The 24,848-nt window shown below is 40.7% G+C and overlaps 1 protein-coding gene across 2 annotated transcripts in view; it reads left to right on the top strand.

Annotated features, from left to right (window-relative positions):
* The first annotated feature begins 12,889 nt into the window (after nt 1–12,889).
* The window catches only part of fam107b (family with sequence similarity 107 member B), a 165,454-nt gene continuing 153,495 nt past the window's right edge, over nt 12,890–24,848 (top strand). The window contains exon 1 of one of the 2 annotated variants that reach the window (XM_062981799.1): nt 12,890–12,905. Coding sequence is in view for 1 of the 2 variants with exons in the window: in XM_003227984.4 (XP_003228032.3) it covers nt 13,660–13,743 (84 nt within the window). In the remaining variant the exon portion in view is untranslated. Of the gene's footprint in view, nt 12,906–13,622; nt 13,744–24,848 lie in introns of those variants that run through there. The other variant, XM_003227984.4, reaches the window with a different exon arrangement.

Raw genomic sequence — 24,848 nt, 5'->3', positions numbered from 1 at the left:
TTTCCCATTGAAATGCTATCAATCTGTTCTGGTCCACTGAGCCCCCATCACCTCATTTTTCTTACATGTTTTAAATATGAAAATGTACTTTATAAATAACAAATAATGTATAGAAAGATCAACTTTAACAAGGTAGAAACACATTTGTGGCAAAAAAAACACACACATCACAAAGCAAAGAGGCAGGAGCATAATTTTCTTCATACCAGCCTCCCTCCGTCCTTCTTGCTTTCTCTCCCTCTCTCTCTTTAAGAAGCCAAACATACCAGGAATAAAAACCACACAAAATCAACATACCCAAAGTTCGTCAAAGCAGAAAAGAACAATGCGGACAGCAATCTCTCAAAGCAAACAAGAGCATGAGGCGCGAGGCACGGAAACTGCTCTCGTGAAGCCCTAAAGTCCTGTACTCTTACGTTAGTGCTCCCTCTCATGCTAGCTCTTAACTCAAAATGCTGCTCTTGTGTCAAAGCAAAACCCAAGCCAAGTGACAGCTCTTAATTCAAAATGCTGCTCTTTTGTCAAAGCAAAACCCTAGCCAAGGGACAGCTCTTAACTCAAAATGCTCTTAAGTTGGAATGCTTTTAAGTAGAAGTTCCATTGTACTGGAAACTACTGTGGGTTATGTATGTTTTTCAAAAAAAAAATTACCTCCGCTTTGTATGGTCCTGCCTATCCTGCATTCTGCTGGAAAGGCTCTTAACCCCGACTCAGGTAAAATACAATCAGTAGGACCTTTTCTACGGTAGCAGTGAAACCATGCAGCTTCTTACTATTATACCCCAAGAGTTTCCCTTTTGTTCTTCTGTCACCTGGTGAAGTTTAGAAACATGTTTAGTTCAGCACTCAAATAATTACTTTTTTAAAAATATAACTGCTCCCCTTATTTGTTGCTTCAGGTAAAAGGTTATACGTTATACATCACTTTGCAAGTACAGTAGAGTCTCACTTATCCAACACTCTAAATTATCCAACGCATTTTTGTAGTCAATGTTTTCAATATATCGTGATATTTTGGTGTTAAATTCATAAATACAGTAATTACTACATAGCATTACTGCGTATTGAACTGCTTTTTCTGCCAAATTTGTTGTCTAACATGATGTTTTGGTGCTTCATTTGTAAAATCATAACCTAATTTGATGTTTAATAGGTTTTTCCTTAATGCCTCCTTATTATCCAACATATTCGCTTATCCAACATTCTGCCGGCCCGTTTATGTTGGATAAGTGAGACTCTACTGTAGTATGTTGCTTTATCTATATCTATATCTATATCTATAATAAAAGTGAATGTTTGTATGTATGTTTGTGGCAGCATTTTGATTGGCCTGGCGGAATATGTGCTCGCGTTTTGATTGGCCTGGCGGAATATGTGCTCGCATTTTGATTGGCCTGGCAGAATATGGGTCAGCTTTCTGATTGGCCGGCCGGAATATGGCCCAGCTTTCTGATTGGCCTCCACTTTCACAGGTCACTGGGACCGCTGAGGCAAAAACTACTACCAACTGGCTTCGTTCGGCCTACTTATCTCCTCAGAACGATGCTAGCTTTGGGACAGTTAACAGCTTTCAGCCTACACTTTGGTAATCCAAAACACCACTGGGACCATCAGGAAGGCCGGAGCTGGACCAAACTTGACACACATCACCCCTATGACCCATGAACCCACTGACAACGGATCTGGACCACATAGACCCAACATGCCCAACTGTCATACTGATAATAAAAAACTTTGGTTCTAAGAATTACAGTTCACTCACACATTCACAGCATTCTGAATCCAATTAATGATGGAAAATAATGTTTTAATGCTTCCTTTTCAACAATGGTTGCGGGTATGTTTATGAAAACTTCTACCCCCTCACCTCACCCCTCTTCAGCGATTCTACTGACAGGTCAAGGCCTTTGCAGGCTGCTAGGCCCGGCTAGGCCCAAAGGAGGGGGCCATCTTGCCTCCTCACGATTGCTCCATTTTTTCTGAAGAGAAAAAATGACTATCTGTGACGGCGCGAGTGGCGCCATCTATATGTCAAACTATAAGTTTCAAGATTTGAATTGTTGTATCATGCCTGATTTTGCCCTTACCCTGTAAATGTAGTTGGATTGGTTATTTATATCTGTCAATCAATGTTGTTTGTACCTGTTATATTGCTTACTCAGCTAAACTGTTTGGCTCCACCTCTTCCTGGAGTAGGACTGTGTTTCCTCCTTTTCATTCCATCAGCAAGTTCTCTATCGGATGGACGTGAAAGAGAGGCTTGGCTCAAAAAGCCCTTCAAAAGTTACCTCTCAGCACCAATTCTGAGGTTCTTACCCTTGGGACTCACACTTCATGTTCAGGGCCAACCTGAACAACGTTGAGGAGTCTCAAGCGCCTTCACATCAGTCCTTTGGCAACAGAGGAAGACTCTTGTCTTCAGATATAGGTCATTGGACTGAGGCTGAGTTTGCTCCGGCATTCACAGCCAGAGAAAGAGGGATCTGGACAAGCTTCATGGACTTAAACAATCAAAGACTGTAATGTATATTTTCTTTTACCCCCTTTGTGAAGAATAAACCCAGTTTTTGAGTTAACTACAGTGTTTTGGTCCTTGGGAGTTCCAGTTTCCCTAAAGGAGGGCAAGAAGCAATCCCCTGGGGAAAGATGTCCATGCCTCTTTCACTAAGAGTTTACAGCCCCAGGCGCGACGGCACACTATCTTTTTAATCTTTGCTGTCATTATGAAAACTTTTATTCCCCCCCTCCTCACCTTACCCAACCACCACTGGGCTCCTCTACTGACATGGTTTAAGGCCTTCCAGGCTGGCCCCATGCTCCTAGGCCTAAAAGAAGGACGTCATCTTGCCTCAAAAGAAGGCAGCTTTCATCTTCTTTGTAAGGCCCTCCTTTCTTCAAAAGACAGCAGACAACATTGTTATTATCTTTTTAACGATGCCTTTTCATGCTTAATAGGTTGATCTTGGGCTGATGGAAATACAGTAGAGTCTCGCTTATCCAACATTCGCTTATCCAACGTTCTGGATTATCCAACGCATTTTTGTAGTCAATGTTTTCAATACATCGTGATATTTTGGTGCCAAATTTGTAAATACAGTAATTACTACATAGCATTACTGCGTATTGAACTACTTTTTCTGTCAAATTTATTGTATAACATGATGTTTGGGTGCTTAATTTGTAAAATCATAACCTAATTTGATGTTTAATAGGTTTTTCCTTCATCCTTCCTTATTATCCAACATATTCGCTTATCCAACATTCTGCCGGCCCGTTTATGTTTGATAAGTGAGACTCTACTGTAGCACCACATCAAGTAGGAAATAAGGTACCACTTATAAAGTGGGGAGGCAAATTTAACTAATTTACGACGTTGGAATGAGAAAGTGATGTCACAGTTGATGATGAAGCAGCTGTTCCCCCCTGTGGCCAGAATCGAACATCCCCTCAGGAGAAGGTTAAATTGTCTCTGCGTCTGTCTCTGTCTCGGTTCTGTGTGTATATGGGCATTGAATGTTTGCCCTATAATGTAATCTGTTTATATATATATAAATGGTTCTGTTTATATGGTTATGCATTTTCTAATAGCTTTATTCTTAAAATCCAAAATCCAAAAATGCCTATAATATATATTCTTACCAAATGAACCCAGGCAACATCAGGTACTTAGGCAACATTATTTATTTATTTATTTACGGTATTTATATTCCGCCCTTCTCACCCTGAAGGGGACTCAGGGCGGATCACATTATATACATATAGGGCTAACATTCAATGCCCATATACACACAGAACCAAGACATCATCCACTGTGACGGCACTTCCTCATTCCAATGTCATAAATTAGTTAAACTTGCCTCCCCACTTTATAAGTGGTACCTTATTTCCTACTTGATAGATGCAACTATCTTTCGGATTGCTAGGTCAGCAACGAGCAGGGGCTATTTTTTTTAATTGACGGTTCTCACCCCGCCACGGGATGGCCTCGAACTCATGAGCTCATGGTCAGAGTGATTTATTGCAGCAGGCTGCTCACCAGCCTGCGCCACAGGATGTTGTGGATGTTGTCCATCTACAACTTATGCATTTTATTAATGGGATAATTCATTTTAAAAAAATTAAAATCCCTTTTCAAATAACCCGGGCATCGCCAGGTACCCAACCAGGTATATAGTAATAAAAGTCAGTGTTTCTGGGTGTCTATGTTTGTATGTATGTATGTATGTATGTATGTATGTATGCATGCGGCGGTGTATACTTCCGCCCTGGGATCTGACTACCACAGACCACTGCAATACCCCACAAAACATGCATCTGGAGCAGTTTTGACAAGGATGGACCACGGACGAAGGAATTTGCAGTACCATCACCTGCTTTACAGACCACACAACCCCCACCAATGGCAGACTAGGACAAAGCTTGGAACACAAACTCCCTATGACTTTTAACCCTGGAGAATTTGGTGAAGAATGGAACATGGATGATAGGATCGGAAGTACCTTCACCCACATCCAGAGACTATTCCTAACCCCCTCAGTCATGTATCTGTACCAAAGATGGCACAGACCCCCATGACTCTTCTTATATACTGCTGAGGTTTTTGGGAGGATTGACCACAGACAATGGGATTTCCAGTAGCTTCAGCCCCATCCAGAAACTACTGCAAACCCCATCGGCCATAGATCTGCATCAATGGGCCCATTCATAATATCCAAAACAACTCAATGTCCGCTACTAATAACCCGGGCAGCGCCGGGACCCCAAGCTAGTATATAATAAAAGTGAATGTTTGTATGTTTGTATCAGCGTTTTGATTGGTCGGGCGGTGTATGTGCTCGCATTTTGATTGGCCTGGCAGAATATGGGTCAGCTTTCTGATTGGCTGGGCGAAATGTGCCAGCTTTCTGACTGGCTGCCACTTTCATAGGCCACTGGGATCGCTGAGGGAAAAACTACCACCAAGTGGCTTCGTTCGGCCTACTTCTCTCCTCACAATGACGCTAGCTTTGGGACAGTTAACAGCCTTCGGCCTACACTTTGGTAATCAAAAACACCATTGCCACCACCAGGAAGGCCCGACATGGACCAAACTTGACACACATAACCCCTACGACCCATGAACCCACTGACAATGGATGGCCCCCTTTGGCCCCTCTGCTGACATGTTTAAGGCCTTCCAGGCTGGCCCCATGCTGCTAGGCCCAAAAGGAGGATGCCATCTTGCCTCAGCTTTCAACTTCTTTGTAAGGCCCTACTTTCTTCAAAAGACAGCGGAGAACATTGTTATTATCTTTTTAATGATATGCTTATGAACACTTCTAGCCCCCAAAGCCCCAATCCAAGCCTCCTTTGATCATTTTGCTAACACGTTTCAGGCCTTGCAGCCTGGCTCCATTGTGCTAGGCCGCAAAAGAGGCGGCCATCTTCCCTGTTCCAAACAGGGCAGCTTTTGCCTGGGTCTTTTGGATACAGCACTCTCCTTCAACAAGGTCAGGCGGCAGTACGTAAATAGGTTGATCTTCGGCTGATGGAAGTAGCACCACATCAAGTAGGAAATAAGGTACCACTTATAAAGTGGGGAGGCAAATTTAACTAATTTACAACGTTGGAATGAGGAAGTGCCGTCACAGTGGATGATGAAGCAGCTGTTCCCCCCTGTGGCCAGAATCGAACATCCCCTCAGGAGAAGGTTAAATTGCCTCTGCATCTGTCTCTGTTTCGGTTCTGTGTGTATATGGGCACTGAATGTTTGCCCTATATGTATATAATGTGATCTGTTTATATATACAGTAGAGTCTCACTTATCCAACACTCGCTTATCCAACGTTCTGGATTATCCAACGCATTTTTGTAGTCAATGTTTTCAATATATCGTGATATTTTGGTGCTAAATTCATAAATACAGTAATTACTACATAGCATTACTGCGTATTGAACTACTTTTTCTGCCAAATTTGTTGTCTAACATGATGTTTTGGTGCTTCATTTGTAAAATCATAACCTAATTTTATGATTAATAGGCTTTTCCTTAATGCCTCCTTATTATCCAACATATTCGCTTATCCAACATTCTGCCGGCCCGTTTATGTTGGATAAGTGAGACTCTACTGTATATAAATGGTTCTGTTTATATGGTTATGCATTTTCTAATAGCTTTATTCTTAAAATCCAAAATCCAAAAATGCCTATTTCTAATATATATCCTTACCAAATGAACCCAGGCAACATCAGGTACTTAGGCAACATTATTTATTTACAGTATTTATATTCCACCCTTCTCACCCCGAAGGGGACTCAGGGCAGATCACATTATAGACATATACACATAGAACCGAGAGATCATCCACTGTGATGGCACTTCCTCATTCCAACGTCATAAATGAGTTAAATTTGCCTCCCCATTTCATAAGTGGTACCTTATTTCCTACTTGATAGATGCAACTGTCTTTCGGGTTGCTAGGTCCTTTGGCTCTGGGAGTTATAGTTCACCCTTATATAGACAGCACTGAACCCAGCCAACTTTGGATCTGGACCAAAGTTGGCACACTGCCTCATCATGTCCAACTGAGCATACAGGCAGGGTTTCGGGGTGATTCTCCTTTGGCTCTGGGAGTTGTAGTTCACCCTTATATAGTTAGCACTGAACCCAGCCGACTTCGGATCTGGACCAAACTTGGCACACAGCCCTATCATGCCGAACTGTGCATGATACAGGCATGGTTTTGGGGTGATTGATTTTTGGCTCTGGGAGTTGTAGTTCACCCTTATACAGACAGCACTGAACCCAGCTGATGACGGATCTGGACCAAACTTAAGTGATATTTTCTCACATCCCCAAACAACTCAATGCCGTCTACTAATAACCCGGGCACCGCCGGGACCCCAAGCTAGTTATTAATAATAATAATATTTTAAAATCACTGAAAAATACAATATTTTCCTTAGCACTCTCCCAATGATGTTTGAAACAACAACAACAAATCACCCCAATACTCATTATATCTCCAAAGTAACAGTACAGCGGGCCCTTGGTATCAGTTGAGGATTTATTCCAAGATCCCTCTGTGGATATCAAAATCTTTGGATGTTCAAGTGCCATTACATACAGTGCAGTGAAATTGTGTCCTTTATATAAAATGACAAAATTATGGCTTTGATATTATTATTATTATTATTATTATTATTATTTGGTGAATATTTTCAAAAGATGTTCGGTATGGAATATGCTGCCTCAGACCATGGTGGAGTCTCCTTTTCTGGAGGTTTTTTAAAGCAGATGCTGAATGACCATCAGTTGGTGGTGCTTTGTTTGAGTCAAGCAAGGCAGAGGGTGGGACTAGATGACCCTTGTGGTCTCTTCCAACTCTGGCCCCTTCAACTCTGCATTATCTACTTTGAACTGGATTACGTGAGTCTACACTACCATATAATCCAGTTCAAAATGATAATTGGATTTTATATGGCAGTGTAGAAGGGGCCTCTGTGATTCTATGATTCTATGCCATGCATGGTGGAATCTATGGATACAGAATCCATGGATACAGAGGGACGACTAAATCAGGTTATTTTTTTTCAAAATATATTTACAAAAGATAATGTGTAACTTCCAAGCTCTGGTTTACAAAACATAACACGTTGCTTCCAAGATTCCCTGGTGAACCTTATGGCTGATAGACAGACATATGAATTTGATCCCACAAAATCAGCACTCTCGCCATCAAACCACACTGACTCACAAAGTACTAAATCACACTGAACATATGAAAACAGATTTTGAGCCATAAGTTGTGGCAGTTGATATAAAACATTGTCCGCCCCCATCCAAGTATACGTTTAGTGTCTACTAAAAAAATGAGTAGGAAATCTGAATTTTGCAAGAAGCTGGCAAGAATGACTTCAGGGTAAGTGAATAAAGGGTGTTCTTCCATGCGAATGTTATTTTTAATTTGCTTTGAGAAAACACAAGGCCATGCAATGAGAAAGTAAATCTGTTTCTTCTTTTGCAACTTTAAATAAACACAGAATTAAAAATGCTGGAAGACTGGTACAGGTTGAATATCCTTCATCCAAAATGCTTGGTACTGGAAGTATTTTGGATTTCAGATTTTGCAATATCTGTATTTGCATGCCCATTCATACGTTGGAGATGGGACCCATGTTTAGACACTAATACTTTTATATTTCATATGCACCTTGTGCATAGCATTCAGACAATTTTAGGTCTAGTTGTGTCCGACTCTGGGGGTTGGTGCTCATTTCCATTTCTAAGCCGAAGAGCCGGTGTTGTCCAGAGACACCTCCATGGTCATGTGGCCGATATGACTGCATGGAGCGCCGTTACCTTCCTGCTGGAGTGGTACCTATTGATCTACTCACATTTGCATGTTTTCAAACAGCTAGGTTGGCAGGAGCCGGGGCTAACAGCGGGAGCTCATTCCACTCCCCGGATTCGAACCATGGACCTTGCGGTCTGCTAGTTCAGCATCTCAGTGGTTTAATCCGCTGCGCCACTGGAGGTTCCTAGACAATGTTACTGTATATAATAGTACCGTATTAATCATGTTGGTTATGAAACAGTACTTGTGTACGATCTCAACTACCCATGTGGACCATTGTGGGTTTTGAACTATTTTGGAAATTTTGGATAAGGGATGCTCAGCCTGTACTGATAAGAAAAATTATCTTGCAAAGGGCTATACTTGGAAGTATCTAGTATATAACTAAAGAAGACATGAAAAAAATACAGATCTCCTTGCCCTAGCTCAGAGAAGCCTGATCTTCTTTTTAAAATGTGGGAGGATTAAAAAGGATTAAAAATAATAATTTGCTCAAGATCAGGAAACTCTGTGCAAATTAGACATCTGTTAGAATCATTTTGGGGCATTGATACAGAAACCCCAGCTTGTGCTTAGGCAGTCAGCAGAGCCAAAGGAGAAAAGCTATGCACACCTGCAGACTGGTTGGTTTTGACTTGGTAATACAATCTAAATGAAACTAAATCAAATGAGAGTGAAGTCAACACTGGAAGCGGCGTGGATGCCAAGAGATTCATTGTGTTACTGACTTCCAGAAGAAATTATGACGTGTTTGTCTCTTGGGCAGCACTCGTACATTTTTGTTATAAACTAGCAAAATGTTATCTTTCCATTGAACATGATATATGTGTGTACATGTAGAATGAGAACCTATGTGCTACATTAAATACTGCACATGGAAATAACATTAGAACAGGGTATGGGATAGGGCTAAAATGCAGGTTTTGCTATCTCTAAATGAAGTTCTTTATTTTCTTCATATGAATGAGTAGCAACCATTCGACTTAGGGGTCAAGAGTGAACGAATGTTATTAAAAAGACTATGGCCCCTTCCACCCAGCTGAATAAAATCCCACATTTGCTGCTTTGAACTGGTATATATGGCTGTGTGGACTCACATAACCCAATTCAAAGCCGTTATTGTGGGATTTTCTGCCTTGATATTCTGGGTTATAAGGCTGAGTGGAAGGGTCCTATAATTGGGTTAGGGTACTGTGGCTGTGACTTGCATGTATGAGGGTTGAATGAAAAGTAATGCCTCCACCTTCGTAACTCCTCAACAGATGGCAGTACTGGTATGCAGCAGGTACTGGCTTGTTCAGTAGACTCTCCTCTACAGTTCCATTTGGTGGGAAGACTTAGCATTGAACGGTTGTGTTGTTCATGCGAAGTATGGAACCCTGACCAGATGGTCGGTCAATGTGACTTAAGCAACGTGCAGTCATTGAATTCATGACAGCAGAAGGGGAAAGGAGAAAGGACGCCCAAAGGAGAAAGGCCTTTCATTCATTCTCATAACGTGAGAGGAGTTCCTGGCAAATTTCAAGTCTGTGCGCTTTCATTTCAGGCGTCAGCATTCTGGGTACCCATCATTGTGATCGAGGTGACCCCCCCCCCCCCCGGACTTTGTAAAAGATAGTTCAAAAATCAAGACTTTATGTTCTATATTTCATAATTTATAGTAGAAGGTGATTGAGACTTTTTACTGGAGTTTACTGTGGATTATGCCTGCACTCTGAGGCAAGAGATAACAACTTCATGAATTGTAAAATCATGCTGCTAAAACTCCACTTTTATGAATTTCCATGCTGGGTTCTCCAGATGTTATGAACTTCGTTCTTATCAAATATTTTCAATTGTTTATATCATTCATGATTCCCCTTTATGCAATGTAACTCACTTTTATGGATTCTCCCTTATTTCCATGAAATCTATCTATCTGCCTATATGTATTTGTACTCTTTGGGATCCCCGGAAAATATGTATTTTTCCCAGCATGGTTTATATTCCAACTTTATTTTATTTTTCATTTTATTTCATATAATTGTCAAGTCATGAAATCAAATAGGAAATATTTTGAACTCAACCTGAACCCCAGAACTTATCCCATTTCCTATGACCCAGGCTTCCTTTCCCAAAAACAAAAGGATAATCTGCCACCGCTAAACCCAATCAAATTCAAATTGCATGGACAATATAGGGCTTGAGTCGCCGAATTCGGAGTGTTGACCTAAAGGTGATTCGCCCCAAGGCAAACATTGTCATATCTCACCCAAAGGAAAATCCAGGACACCTCAGGAAGGCGCCCTGCAGAGCCTGTCAATATGGCTCATCACCACCCATCTTTGCTTCCACCTCTGACACCCCAAGACATATCTAAAATCTGTATACGTGACAGAAACCCGGACACCCTTGATTGCTGCCATTAATCACCCTTTAGAAATCGGTCTAGCAGGAATTAATCCGATAGTTCCTGCCCTGTCACCTCATTGTTTCAATAACTCCCGCCTTCTCTTTCCTGATTGGCCCGAGTAGAGACAAAAGGCAGCTTCCTATTGGGCCAATGGAGCAAGGCGGGAAACGAAAGCCCGCCTCGTTCAACCTTCTAGCCTATCAACGATCAGATGGGCGGGGGAGCAGGGCGGGAAATTCAAAGGGCTGTCAGACTGAAATTTTGTATAAGTATGGCTTTATTTTGATTGTATGGTACCCTAGTAGACCGAATGATCGCTACTAGAGTCCTCTTCAGCTGAATTGCTCAATAAAAACTCCTTGGCGGATTTTCCTTCAACTTTGGCGGACCTTCTTCATTTCGGCTTCAGGTTGTATTGCGGCTCATATTTTCCTATTGGCTCCGCCAAGGTCCGTTCTCTCAGGACCGGATCGGGTCTCTCCTCAAGGGCCCCGATCCCCTAAAACGCAGTCGACAACATCATGCACAGATCTTCCGATAGCTAAGCAAAGCAATAATGTGACCCACACATTCTTGTGAAATGCCGATTATGCTTGAAATTTCTCTCTGAGTGATACGACGATCGTCCTGAATCAATCTGTCAACCTTTTGCTTGTGAAACTCGATGGTTGCTGTCACAGGACATCCAGCTCTTTGTCATGTAAGTCAGATGTTTCCACCTCAACATCTTTAAACTTACTCACCCAACGATGCACAGTACTCACATCAACACAATCACCATAAACAGCTTGCATTCTCTGATGAATCTCCTTTGGGGTGACACCTTCTGCTGTCAAGAATTCAATGACTGCACGTTGCTTAAGTCACATTGACCGACTGTCTGCGCAGGGTTCCATACTTTGCACTTTAACAACACAACCGTTCAATGCTAAGGTTTCTCGCCAAATGGAACTGTAGAGGAGAGTAACTGTAGAGGTACTGAACAAGCCAGTACCTGTCGCATACAAGTACAGTAGAGTCTCACTTATCCAACACTCGCTTATCCAACGTTCTGGATTATCCAACGCATTTTTGTAGTCAATGTTTTCAATATATCGTGATATTTTGGTGCTAAATTCATAAATACAGTAATTACTACATAGCATTACTGCCTATTGAACTACTTTTTCTGCCAAATTTGTTGTCTAACATGATGTTTTGGTGCTTCATTTGTAAAATCATAACCTAATTTGATGTTTAATAGGCTTTTCCTTAATGCTTCCTTATTATCCAACATATTCGCTTATCCAACATTCTGCCGGCCCGTTTATGTTGGATAAGTGAGACTCTACTGTACTGCCATCTGTTGAGGAGTTACGAAGATGGAGGCATTACTTTTCATTCAACCCTCATAAATGAGTTCCAGTATTTAGGACTTTATCAGACGAGGCAGGCAAATGGGCACTAAAACTGGACTATCAACAAAGGTTCCTATCACATGACACTGTGTTCATCCTTCTTCTGATCTACCTATGTGATTATTCTGGCACTCACTATTGACAGGAAAAATCTATCCAAAGCTTGCAATCTCACAATGTTCCCATCACCTACTTGGGGTAGGATGCATCCATTCCACTTCTATGCTGACATGTCAACAGTAAGGTGACATCCGGGCATGGGATATTTACCTTTTTTTGGTCTTGTTTTTAACTAAGACAAAAAGATTTTGGAACGCCAGAAGTGCAGAATAACTGGGTTATGAAGGCATGCAGAAATACGATATGGGACCACAAATCTGTACATTTGCATGAATGAAGGGAGGTGCAATATCAAAGGTACTTTTCCTGATGTGTATGAATGATACACACTGAGATGCATATATATGATAGAGGGACTGCAATGGAATAGCAGATATGTGCAATAAAGTTCTAATTCTGAACTTGGAAAGGAGTGATCTCTAAAACAGGTTCTCCAAAATATCTTGGATAGCTCCTTTAAATTTCAGATTAAAATCTGTAATAAATGTGTTGCCCCATCAACATGGAACCCAACAGCTGTTAAAAGAGCAGAGGCAAACTGTGCTGCCTGCAACTAGTGAATCTCCTCCACTGAGAAGCAAGTCTGTTCTAATCAGGCCAAAAAGGAAAATGCATCTCTTGCTATAGAACATGTCTCAGGATATTGAGATCTGTCTTAAGGTTTGTCCATACTGAACAATTACATATATCCGTTTGATTCCATGTTATTTGACTAAATAGGCTCCTGTCATGTTGTGATTTCAGGACACACAATGGGCCCTTGGTAGTCACTGAGGTTTAGTTCCAGGATCCCCCCGCCCAATGGATACAAAATCTGTTGATGCTCAAAACCCATTACAGCCGCATAGTTAATATACTTGCTGGTGCATTTTATACATCAAGTATAAAATGGCTTGATTTTTGGATTTTGCACCTTTAGTGAATTTACATTTTGGATTTTTTTTGGGGGGGGGGGATATTTCCAAACAAAAGGCCAACTGTACTTAGAATTCTTTCCCAGAAATCTCTAATGTTGCTGTACAAAAGAGAGTCCTGGCCAAACGACAAATCTCAGGACTCCAGCGGATGTAGTTAAACTATTATCAAAGTATTAGAATGAAATATGGAACCAGGGACTGGCCATTTTAAATATTGGGTAGTGTCGAATATCCTGCTGTCTTTGCCCAAAGAAGCAGGAACTGAAGCAGGGAGGATAACAGTGAATGGATATCATGTGAATATTTTAATGAAAAGCAGAACCAAAGAAAAGGCTGAATCAACAGGCAGGACAGATCTGAAATTAATACAAGCAGACTCACTACAGGTGCAGAAGACCACAGAGTGTGTTTCCTCCTTTGATGTTCCTAATGAGCCATCTGGTGCAAGGAGGGCTGGAAGTGAGGTCTGTCTTGCCTGCTTTGCTCTGCTTACAGTTATGAAATTGAGAAGAGGAAAGAAAGATGAGATTGTCAATTCAGACGGGAAAGCTTTAAGCTTTGTGGTGGTAGTCGAAGTAAAGGTATTGTTGGCCTGTCCTCAGGCCTTGTATTCTTTTGGTATTCGAATGGACAGAGTGGGGTGGTAATTGCAGACTATCTTACAATATATCTTAAAATGCCAAAATTTGTGGGTGTATTTTTGTGTGTGCTGTATTTTGATGAGTGGCAGGGTCCCCTCTGCCCCCATAACTCTCCAAAGGGAGCCTCCCTACCTATCAAATGTAAATATACCCCCTTTCCATCTCTAGCGCCTCTGAAAAATAGTGGGAGGACCTTGTCACATTAAAAAAAAATGCAGTTTCTGAGACTGTTTGAGAATGATTTCGAACGGGTCCCATCACATGATGTTTGCCCCATCAGAATCCGTCTGCAAACTGTCGCAGAAACGGATTATTTGCAGGCAGAATTCTAATCGTGTTTTTTGAAATACAGTAGAGTCTCACTTATCCAAGCCTCGCTTATCCAACATTCTGGATTATCCAACGCATTTTTGTAGTCAATCTTTTCAATACATCGTGATATTTTGGTGCTAAATTCATAAATACAGTAATTACTACATAGCATTACTGCGTATTGAACTACGTTTTACTATGGATTCTTCTGTTGCTGAAGCACTGTTTTTGTTTGTGATAGGAAAAGCTGTATGCATTCCATAAAAATGATACTTTTAAAAAAGGTGTAGGGAGTGTTTTGAATGGATTGGGTGAAGCCAGCCTTCTGTGGTGTAATGAGTCAAAGCGCAGTACAGTAGAGTCTCACTTATCCAACATAAACGGGCCAGCAGAACGTTGGATAAGCGAATATGTTGGATAATAAGGAAGGATTAAGGAAAAGCCTATTACACATCAAATTAGGTTATGATTTTACAAATTAAGCACCAAAACATCATGCTTTACAACAAATTTGACAGAAAAAGTAGTTCAATACGCAGTAATGCTATGTAGTAATTACTGTATTTACAAATTTAGCACCAAAATATCACGATGTATTGAAAACATTGACTACAAAAATTCATTGGATAATCCAGAACGTTGGATAAGCGAGGCTTGGATAAGTGAGAGACTACTGTATTTTCAAATCATAAGAAACACAATAATTGGGCGTGATGAAGAAAATATGCATCCCATCTCAATACAGTATGCATCCAGTCCTTCAAAAATATGAGATGCATACTGATATAAATGGAGTATTTCCCAATGTGATAAGGTCTGAAGTAATGTCACATTTTGCTATTTTAAATGCTATCCCAGAAAAAAAGAAGAGGCACTGAAAGATAGTTGTCTGGGGTCTAGAGTACCTGTAGGAGTAATGTTGCATGTTTTTGTGTTGGAGATAGTGGTTTTCTGTGTGGTTTGGGGCATGATTGGCTGAAGATCATACTGAAAATGATTTTGGGGGTGGGGGTTCATTGGCTATGTGCATATCATGGATCACACCTTGTCCTTCACCTTGACTCCTAGTGTAACACAGTTTGGGTGCAAGAGGAATATTGCAAATCACAGCAACAGTAGTTAAATATGGCACATGTGCAGATTTCCCAAAATGCAATGCACTCAATAAGGCATTAAGATGTGTAAATGAATTATTGTTGATGGCATGTGGGGAGAATGGAGGCCTTCCAGATATTGAACCATAATTCCCATCACACTTAGAGAAGAGCTGTAATGATTGGCACTGATGGAAGTTGTAATGCAACAACATTTGAAGGGCCACATATTCATTACCTTAGGCACACTATTATTTTTACTTAAAATACAAAACAAAGACATCCTTATGGGTATCCTTTCAGGATATTGGACATTATCCCATTAGAGTTCTAAAGTGCACATCCACATTTCCCTGTTGCCCAGTTTGTTCCTGCAGAATGCTGGGAAATGTAATTTACAGAGGTGCCTTTGGAATTCTCAGCCAGAGGGGCTTCCCTAAACTACATTTATCAGAATTCTGCAGGAACAAACCAGGTGATAGGGGGACATGGACTTGCACTTTAGAACTCTATTGTGATACCATCCTACAATCTTTATCTCCTTAGGATATATTGCCCTCTCCTGCCAACCAGAGCTGAAGAACAGGTCAGCACACATATAAATTACAGATGAGATGGAACAGTTGTCCGCTTAAATCAGGATTTTCCAACAAGAGTTGATTGGGGAAAGAATGCTTGTTAAGTAAGAAAACTGAGTCTGTTTGGTAGTTAAAGAACTGCAACTAGGTGTGTGAATATTCATTCATTCAGTCGTTTCTGACTCTTTATGACCTCATGGACCAGCCCACGCCAGAGCTTCCTGTCGGCTGTCGCCACCCCCAGTTCCTTCAAGGTCAAGCCAGTCACTTCAAGGATACAATCCATCCATCTTGACCTTGGTCAGCCTCTTTTCCTTTTTCCTTTTATTTTCCCCAGCAACATTATCTTTTCCAAGCTTTCCTGTCTTCTTATTATGTGGCCAAAATACTTCATCTTTGCCTCCAATATCCTTCCCTCCAGTGAGCAGCCAGGCATTATTTCCTGGACTATGGACTGGTTGGATTTTTTTTTTGGTCCAAGGCACTCTCAGGATTTTCCTCCAGCACCAAAGTTCAAAGCATCTATCTTCCTTCGCTTAGCCTTCCTTATGGTCTAGCTCTCGCATCCATAAGTTACTATGGGGAATACCATTGCTTTGACTATGCGGACCTTCGTTGCCAGTGAGATGTCTCTGCTCTTCGCTATTTTATTGAGGTTGGCCATTGCTCTCCTCCCAAGAAGTAAATGTCTTCTGATTTCTTGGCTGCAGTCAGCATCTGCAGTGATCTTCACACCTAGAAATATAAAGTCTGTCACTGCCTCCACATTTTCTCCCTCTAGTTATCCCTCTTGCCAGTTATCAATCAGTCTGGTTGTCATAATCTTAGTTCTTCCAGCAATTTTAACTCCAGCCTTGGATTCATCAAGCCCCGTACGTCGCATGATGTGTTCTGCGTACAAGTTGAATAAGTAGGGTGAAATTATACAGCCCTGCCATACTCCTTTCCCAATCTTGAAATCAGTCTGTTGGTCCGTGGTCTGTTCTTACTGTGGCTACTTGGTCTTTATACAGATTTCTCAGGAGACAGACAAGGTGACTTGGTATCCCCTACCACCAAGAACATGCCACATGTGACTAGGTAGGGAATTTATTTAACTCTAGCAATGATTTGGGTCAGAGGAAGACAGTAACTCAGTGGAGGGAAGAAAATGGTAGTATGGTCCTTCATCTGATCCCCATTCTCTTAACTACCTAAGGCATTATTGCATCGGCATAAATACAAACAGCAATGTTGTCAATGCTGAAATTGTGGGCAGGAAATATGAAGCTTTCTATAGTTTCAGCTTCAGCATTCTTTCTGAAAAATAGAAAGCAGCTTTTTCCTGATGTGCTGTTGGCAATTTCTAATTACAATATATCTGCCGGTATAGGCTAACCTCATATCTAAGTCAAGGGCATGGTTTTTGCAGTAAGAAGCCTCATGAGTCATGATGTTGGCACCCACCAATTCCCAACAGCTTTATTCCCAAGCATAGCTAGCCTTCTATGAAGCATTACAAACAACACTTTTCACATTCAGAAATTGAAACAACTTTGCAACATTAGGCCCAAGCCATACAAAGGTTGAATGAAAAGTAATGCCTCCACCTTCATTACTTGGCTTTGGATGGGAATATTTTAATAAACCGAACACAGAAATAATCCTTAGAATGTGCTCTTTAACTACCACTATTCACTTTTCCACATAATCACCAGACAGTTGGATACATTTCTGCCAACGATGATACATTTCTGCCAAGTTTTCTAAAGCCATCACGGAAGAAGTCGACACTGTTTCAGCAACCAGCGTCTCACAGTACCCATCATGCACAGATCTTTCGATAGCCAAGCCAAGCAATAATATGACCCACACGTTCTTGTGACATGCCGATTATGCTTGAAATTTCTCTCTGAGTGATACAATGATCGTCCTGACTCAATCTGTCAACCCTTTCCTTCTTTGGGGTGACACCTTCTGCTGTCAAGAATTCAATGACTGCACGTTGCTTAAGTCGCATTGACCAACCGTCTGCGCAGGGTTCCATACTTCACATTTTAACAACACAACCGTTCAATGCTAAGGTTTCCTGCCAAATGGAACTGTAGAAGAGAGTCTACTGAACAAGCCAGTATCTGCCGCATACCAGGACTGCCATCTGTTAAGGAGTTACGTAGGTGGAGGCATTACTTTTCATTCAACCCTTGTATATCAGGCTAAACTGAATATACTATCTCGGGTCAGCAATTTGTGGCCCTCCAAATATGTATGGACTGTAACTGTCTAGGGTTTCTTGATCTTAGGATCTGGCTCTTAGTGTCTAGTTTTCATGGGTCATTTTCAGGCAGGAGACGAAGATGAAAATTTTCCAGTTTTGGTGGGCTTAGCTCAAGGATAGAGGAAAGTGCTGTGTGTAAATCTAGAGTTTCACTTGCAGAATAGTAGCTTTCTGTAATTTGCAAAATTTAACTGATTTGTCACTGCAGTTTGCAAATGTTCTCCGGAGTGGGTGTCTATGTATTTTTTTCTTCCTTTCCTCCCAGTCATGGTTGTGCTAGGGCTCACTCTGTTTTGCCTCCACCTTTTGGCTAGAAACAAGATAAATTAAACGGTGCTTATCACACTTCTCAAAGTAAAGAAGAAACAAGCCTCTCATTTCACTTTGATCTGGCAGGACCTCATCCCCTTTAGCTAATATTTGTTGTTTAATTTCTAAACTGGGAAAGGCCCCTTTAACTAATAATTCTCTTAATTTCCAAGCAGTCAGTATCTCCCTCTTTCCCTCTCTTTGTTTGAATGACAAACTGTGAGCAATTATCATTGGTACATAATGGATAATGCTTAATAATGTTACCAGGAACTTTCCCTAGGTTTCAAGTTTTAACATGGAAATCTGAAGGCTAAAAACAATCCAGAACTGGCAACTCTACTGATCTATTCTTTATTGCCGGTGCTGGCCATGGCATATAGAAGTTGCCATCCAACAACATTGGGAGGGTTGGAAGATGCCCCTATTTACATTTTCTACTTGCAGGACAGTAGCTTTGGGAGAAGGTACTCTTCCTTTTCTCTTGTGATCTGTATAAGAACAATCATTAATGAAATTAATAAATTTGCATTAAGTAGCACAAATCTTTTGCTTATTTACTCAGAAGTAAACTCCAAGGAATTATGTGCAACTTACTCATGTAAGGTCTTGGATATTTTATTTTTATTGCCTCTCGTTAGTTCTACAGTCTTGACAAGATGAAAAATCAAGAATATTACAGACTGAATCTACATGGTCAAATAATGCAGTTGAACTGCATTATTTGCACTGTAGATCCAGCCTCTGTTTTAGCCTGACCTGAACATATGAGGTCATGTGAAACCTCAGCTTGTTATTTCAGCTCGGATTTCTACCTTGAGTCAGATTCTAGTCTTTATATATAACATGGTTGGATCCTATTTATACATGTATCTTCATCTTATCTATCTAAATCAGACAGTAATTTTAAAATACAACAAAACAGTCTGCAAATGACTTGCCAATAATACTCTGTAAAACATCTATAAATAAACTTTTAATGTAATGCTACACTGTTTATATTTGTATCTATTCTACCGTACTGATCAAGTAGTTAAGAGCATGCCAACAATTCAGAGGCATCATTTACAAATTTTCAGGAAGTATCTCTTGGAAATAACAACCTTCTACAAGCCACCTATACTAGTTAATTGTTCTGTATATACAGTAATCGAGATTGCTTACTATATTGTATATGTATGATTTAGTATGCAGCTTTCCCTTAACTCTATGTTGTTTGAGGTTGCGGGAGGGACTGTAGACCATGTGACCAGATCTGACACCATTCAGACTAAAGGACCTTCCGCACAGCCCTATATTCCAGAATATCAAGGGATTTTATTCAGCTGTGTGGAAGGGGCCTGAGACTCCATTTTGGACTTTTGGTGGAAAACAACATGTTTATATTATCACATACAATGACTCTTTTAAGTAAGGAAGTCAATATAGTGACTCCTTACATTTAAGAATAAAAACCAACATCACTTAAGGAAGTCAAGCAAGGCTCCTTAAGAAGGAAAACCAACTATTACTTAAAGAAGCAAAGTCAACATCTGTCTGGAACTGATGGGAGTCAGCAGATTTCAGCTGGAGAAGCACCTGTCAGTCATTTACAAAGACAATTGGAACACCATGAAGAAATATGTTATATAAGAAACATCTTACTATTCCAAAAATTGTGGCAGACTGGAGATTTTCTCCAAGGTATGGAGGAAGATCATGTATTCGCAGAATGGCAGATTTGTTGGAAACACAACCTGGTCTACTTGCAGCTCTCTTTTCTAGGAGAAGGAAGAAGAGGTGGTAATGTATGCATGATGAAGAATGAATATGCATATGTGTGTTAATGCTGAATGAAATGTAAATTCCCCTTTGTTTGTGTACCCAATGTAGCTATATAGTCTATGTGTCTACTTTCTTTCACTGTATTGCTCTGTGGTATACTCTGTCTTATTGTAAATGAAATAAAATAACATTTTAATGCTTTTTAAAGTTTGAAAAATATTCATGACACAACATGGATTCTTCACCCTTGCTTTGACATCTGAAGTTATGAGTGATTCTATTACATTTTTGAAATATTCATTCAGTCGCTTGGGGAAACAATTCAATGTGGCACAAATTTAAATACTAGAAAAACAAGTACATATTTCATTTTTTTTAATCCAGAGGGATGCATTTGGAAAGAGTGGTGGCTGTAAGAGGAAATCTAAAACTTTTCACATTAGAAAAAGAACCATTAAAAGCTCCACGATGTACCTACCAACTTTATGAAAGCCCATTCCGAATTTAAATGGAATCTTTCTCTCATCTGTCTTTCTAAGAGCAACCAAAAAAAGTTTGATTCTGCAATGTGTATGGATGGGTTAATGAAGAGAAAACTAAGAGCACATAATTTATGATATGTGTATCAAACAGAAAAGAGGAGTTCTGGAAGCAACAGCCTTTATGTGCATTGGCAGAAGAGTGGTAGAATGTTTTTTTTATAACTGAAGAATAGAACTAGCTTCACCTTTCCCTTCTTGACAAAGTTTTAAGCCTTTTTGCTTCCTCCTTTAATAATAGATGGCCCGGCAGGAGTTTGGAAAAAAAATTTTTTTGATTTTTGTTAGTGACGAATATCAGATTGGAACTCATGTTAACAGACATCCATGTTGTGTAACTAGACCCACTTATGCTATTGTTGTGATGTCACTGAGATACACCTTGATCCTATTATAGCTGTGTAGATCAGGTTACGTTATCCTTTCTGCTGCTTCAGCTCAGTAACTTGAGGATGCAGCACTATTGACAGAGGACTACTTCTTCAGGAAGCATCTGTTCTGCCACAGACTGAAATTGTAGCTTGCAGTGGAAATGGTTCTTTTGTGAAAGCTTTTTGTTTCATCGCTGGTGAGAAGTGCAAGTCCATCTCAAAACATTTGGCTACAGTTGTGTTGCTTATATTCAAAAGGCATGGAGCATGCACTGTTTAGGTCTCTGTTAGAGACCTGAGGAAAATGGTTCTCTGGACCATGGCTTCCAAACAGTGGAATATTCTGAACTTCAACGACCAGTAGAGTCACTGCAAGAAATTTATCTGCTGTCACCGTGAGGATTTCTTCTTTATTATGTGATGTTTCCGCAGTTAAGACGCTAATCGCAAAAATGGGATAAAAAGCAGCCACTTCTGGCATTACTCACGATGCATCCGTTTCCTTGTTCAGCACTGCTCACCTGTTTTGGAAGTGTGACGGAGAATGCTCCCTTTGACCAGCCTGAGGCAAACTGCCTACCTGCTGCCGAAGTACAAAACATTGAGAGGAGCCACGCAATATATGGTCAGCCACCCTCAAAAGCCGCCAATTCTCCAAGTATCCGGAGGGATGAGACTGGAGGGAAAATCCTTTTGCACAGTTTTTGTGCAGAAAAAAACGGCAGCTCAAATAGCAATGGAAGCAATCGTGTTGCTGTTTCATCTTTATCTGTGGCTGCTGATTCCTCCTCATTGTCTGCTGAAATGTCAGGTTGTGGTACAGTCACAGTTCATACGCATATACCCAGACCATCCATCATCCGAGTGCCAAAGGTGAGTGAAGATGTTATAAGAACAATGGCTTTTTATGAAGTTACAATGTACAATCCCCAATTATAATGAATCTAGAGCCCATGGAAATCAGATTCAGAATGTGGCTGAGACAAGAGAAATTGTAGTTTTTATGTAAATAGTGGAGTACAACAACTATTGTGTCGGGGTGTTGAGTGGTTTCCGGACTGTATGACCATATTCTAGGACATAAAGTGGGTCATGGGGGGTATGTGTCCAAAGTTTGGTCTGGATCCATGGCTGATGGGGTTAGTAGTAGTCTCTGGATGTGGGTGAAGGTACCGTAAATCCCATCGCCTATGGTCCATCCTCCTCCAAACCTCACCAGGAATCTCTGAAGATGCCAGCCACACATGCAGGTGAACTATCAGGAGAAAATGCTGCCAGAACATGGCCATACAGCCTGGAAACTAAACACCCAAGTGATTCTGACCGTGAAAGCCTTGGACAATACAGATGTTGTCGTCTTGTACTATCTTTAAATAGACTGGTTGTAAATTGTAATAGACTTCCCAATGGCACAGTGTGTTAAAGTGCTGAGCTGCGGAACTTGCAGACCAAAAGGTCACAGGTTCGAATCCAGGGAGTGGGGTGAGCTCCCGCTGTTAGCTCCAGCTTCTGCCAACCTAGCAGTTCAAAAACATGCAAATGTGAGTAGATCAATAGGTACCGCACTGGTGGGAAGGTAATGGCGCTCCATGCAGTCATGCTGGCCACATGACCTTGGAGGTGTCAATGGACAATGCCGGCTCTTCGGCTTAAAAATGGAGATGAGCACCAACCCCCAGAGTCGGACACGACTGGACTTAACATCAGGGGGAACCTTTAACTTTACCTAAATAAAATAAAGCATGTGGTTAGTTGGTTGGCTGGCTAATGGAATGATGTTTCTGTCCAGAAAGAATCCTGAAAAAGCATTTAAGTCAACAATAATCATACAGCCAGTCTTTAATTATGTGGGATAAAGACTGCTATAAAACATAGCACACATTAACTAAAAATGAGAATGGACTGCTCAAGTATTTTTTAAAAAGCCAGCAGCCCCCATCTAAACCAGTTCCATATTTTATTAATATTCTTCTTACTGTAGTATTATAAGACCAGAATGAAAATAGAAAAAGAAGTCTTTGTGTGTTTCATATTGGAGAAACTGATCCCTGTCTCATTACATTGACAGATTTATTTCCACTGTTTTTCCCTTCTTGGGCTTCTCAAAACAGCTTTCCTGCTTTAAAAGAGAAAGCAAAGATGGATATCTCAGGTAGCGGGCTTTGTCATTATCGTACCTTTAAAAGGAACATGGAGATAAGAGAAGCCGGTCACATAGTGTATTTCCATTGAACTTCCGTTGAAAGGGAACTTAGCAGACTAGAATATTTGAGGGTCAAGATAGAGATTATTCAATTCCCAGAACAATCTCTTTTTTGCAGTGCATCAGGCCTCAGTACTGTCATGTGTTAGACTTTTCTTCAGCCATGAGCGACAATGTTTATATTACATTTTTTTTCACAATGTTGTAAATGGCTTCAGAATTGTGCAACTATGAAGCTATAATGATAACAAAAATAAGGCAAAACATACTACTATTGTCACCCTGTTTAGTTACAATGCACATTCACTTATCTTGTTGGTTAAAACAATTGTTTCTTTTTCCAGTTAGCTGACATTCTAATTAATAAGGCATTGATCCACATAATATATGCTGTAAGATTGCTGGCCAAACCAATTACTACAAATCAATGGAGTTTATTTTTACATTTCTCCAAATTCTGAATTACATTTTTAGAGCCTAGAAGAGGAAATATATGTGTGTGTGTGTGTGTGTGTACATACCGTATATTAGGCTTGATCGATCCATGAAAAATTTGATTCTAAACTCGTTTCAAAACTAGAGGGGGCATTTTTTCGTTTTTGTTGCTAATAACGAATTTGGCCCCCAAAATTTTTCGAAATTAACGAAAATTCGTTATTTTCGAAATTAATTCGTTAATGGCGGACGCGCATGCGCGGTGGCCCAAAAACAGCCCGAAGGGGGGGGGACTTAGGGGGCTCTCCCGCCCTCATTTTTTGAGTGATCTTCTTCAAACTTGGTACAGTGGTAGAACACATTTAACACTGATAGCTCACCAAAATGTGGAACGTTTCCCTTATCCTCTGATTTTTGGCAAATTTTCATAGCTTTTATAATAAACCATTTTTTAATAATTGCAGAAATCTGTTCCTGGTTTGAAAGTCTTATTTCCTGTTAAATTGGGTTGTCTTTACTGTGAAAGTCATTGCTCTACTTCAGAAACTTTGTTTTTGTGGCTGAAACTTTGTTAAATTGGTGTAGTCCCCGGCTGAGACACAAGCAGCCCCGCTTGTGTTTGAGAGCGGTGAAGGGACAAAGGCACCCCCCCTTCTTTCCCCAAAAGGAGTTGTATTTTGTACAGGGAAGTATGGGATATGCAACTCTTTCCCAAACTTGGCTTAGGATTATCAGGAAGCGTCCCCGGCTGAGACACAAGCAGCCCCGCTTGTGTTTGAGAGCGGTGAAGGGACAAAGGCACCCCCTTCTTTCCCCAAAAGGAGTTGTATTTTGTACAGGGAAGTATGGGATATGCAACTCTTTCCCAAACTTGGCTTAGGATTATCAGGAAGCGTCCCCGGCTGAGACACAAGCAGCCCCGCTTGTGTTTGAGAGCGGTGAAGGGACAAAGGCACCCCCTTCTTTCCCCAAAAGGAGTTGTATTTTGTACAGGGAAGTATGGGATATGCAACTCTTTCCCAAACTTGGCTTAGGATTATCAGAAAGCGTCCCTGGCTGAGACACAAGCAGCCCCGCTTGTGTTTGAGAGCAGTGAAGGGACAAAGGCACCCCCTCTTCTTTCCCCAAAAGGAGTTGTATTTTGTACAGGGAAGTATGGGATATGCAACTCTTTCCCAAACTT

Source organism: Anolis carolinensis, chromosome 5 (assembly GCF_035594765.1).
Source record: "Anolis carolinensis isolate JA03-04 chromosome 5, rAnoCar3.1.pri, whole genome shotgun sequence".
In the NCBI taxonomy this organism is placed as follows: domain Eukaryota; kingdom Metazoa; phylum Chordata; class Lepidosauria; order Squamata; family Dactyloidae; genus Anolis; species Anolis carolinensis.
This window is presented reverse-complemented; position numbering and strand designations above follow the sequence as displayed.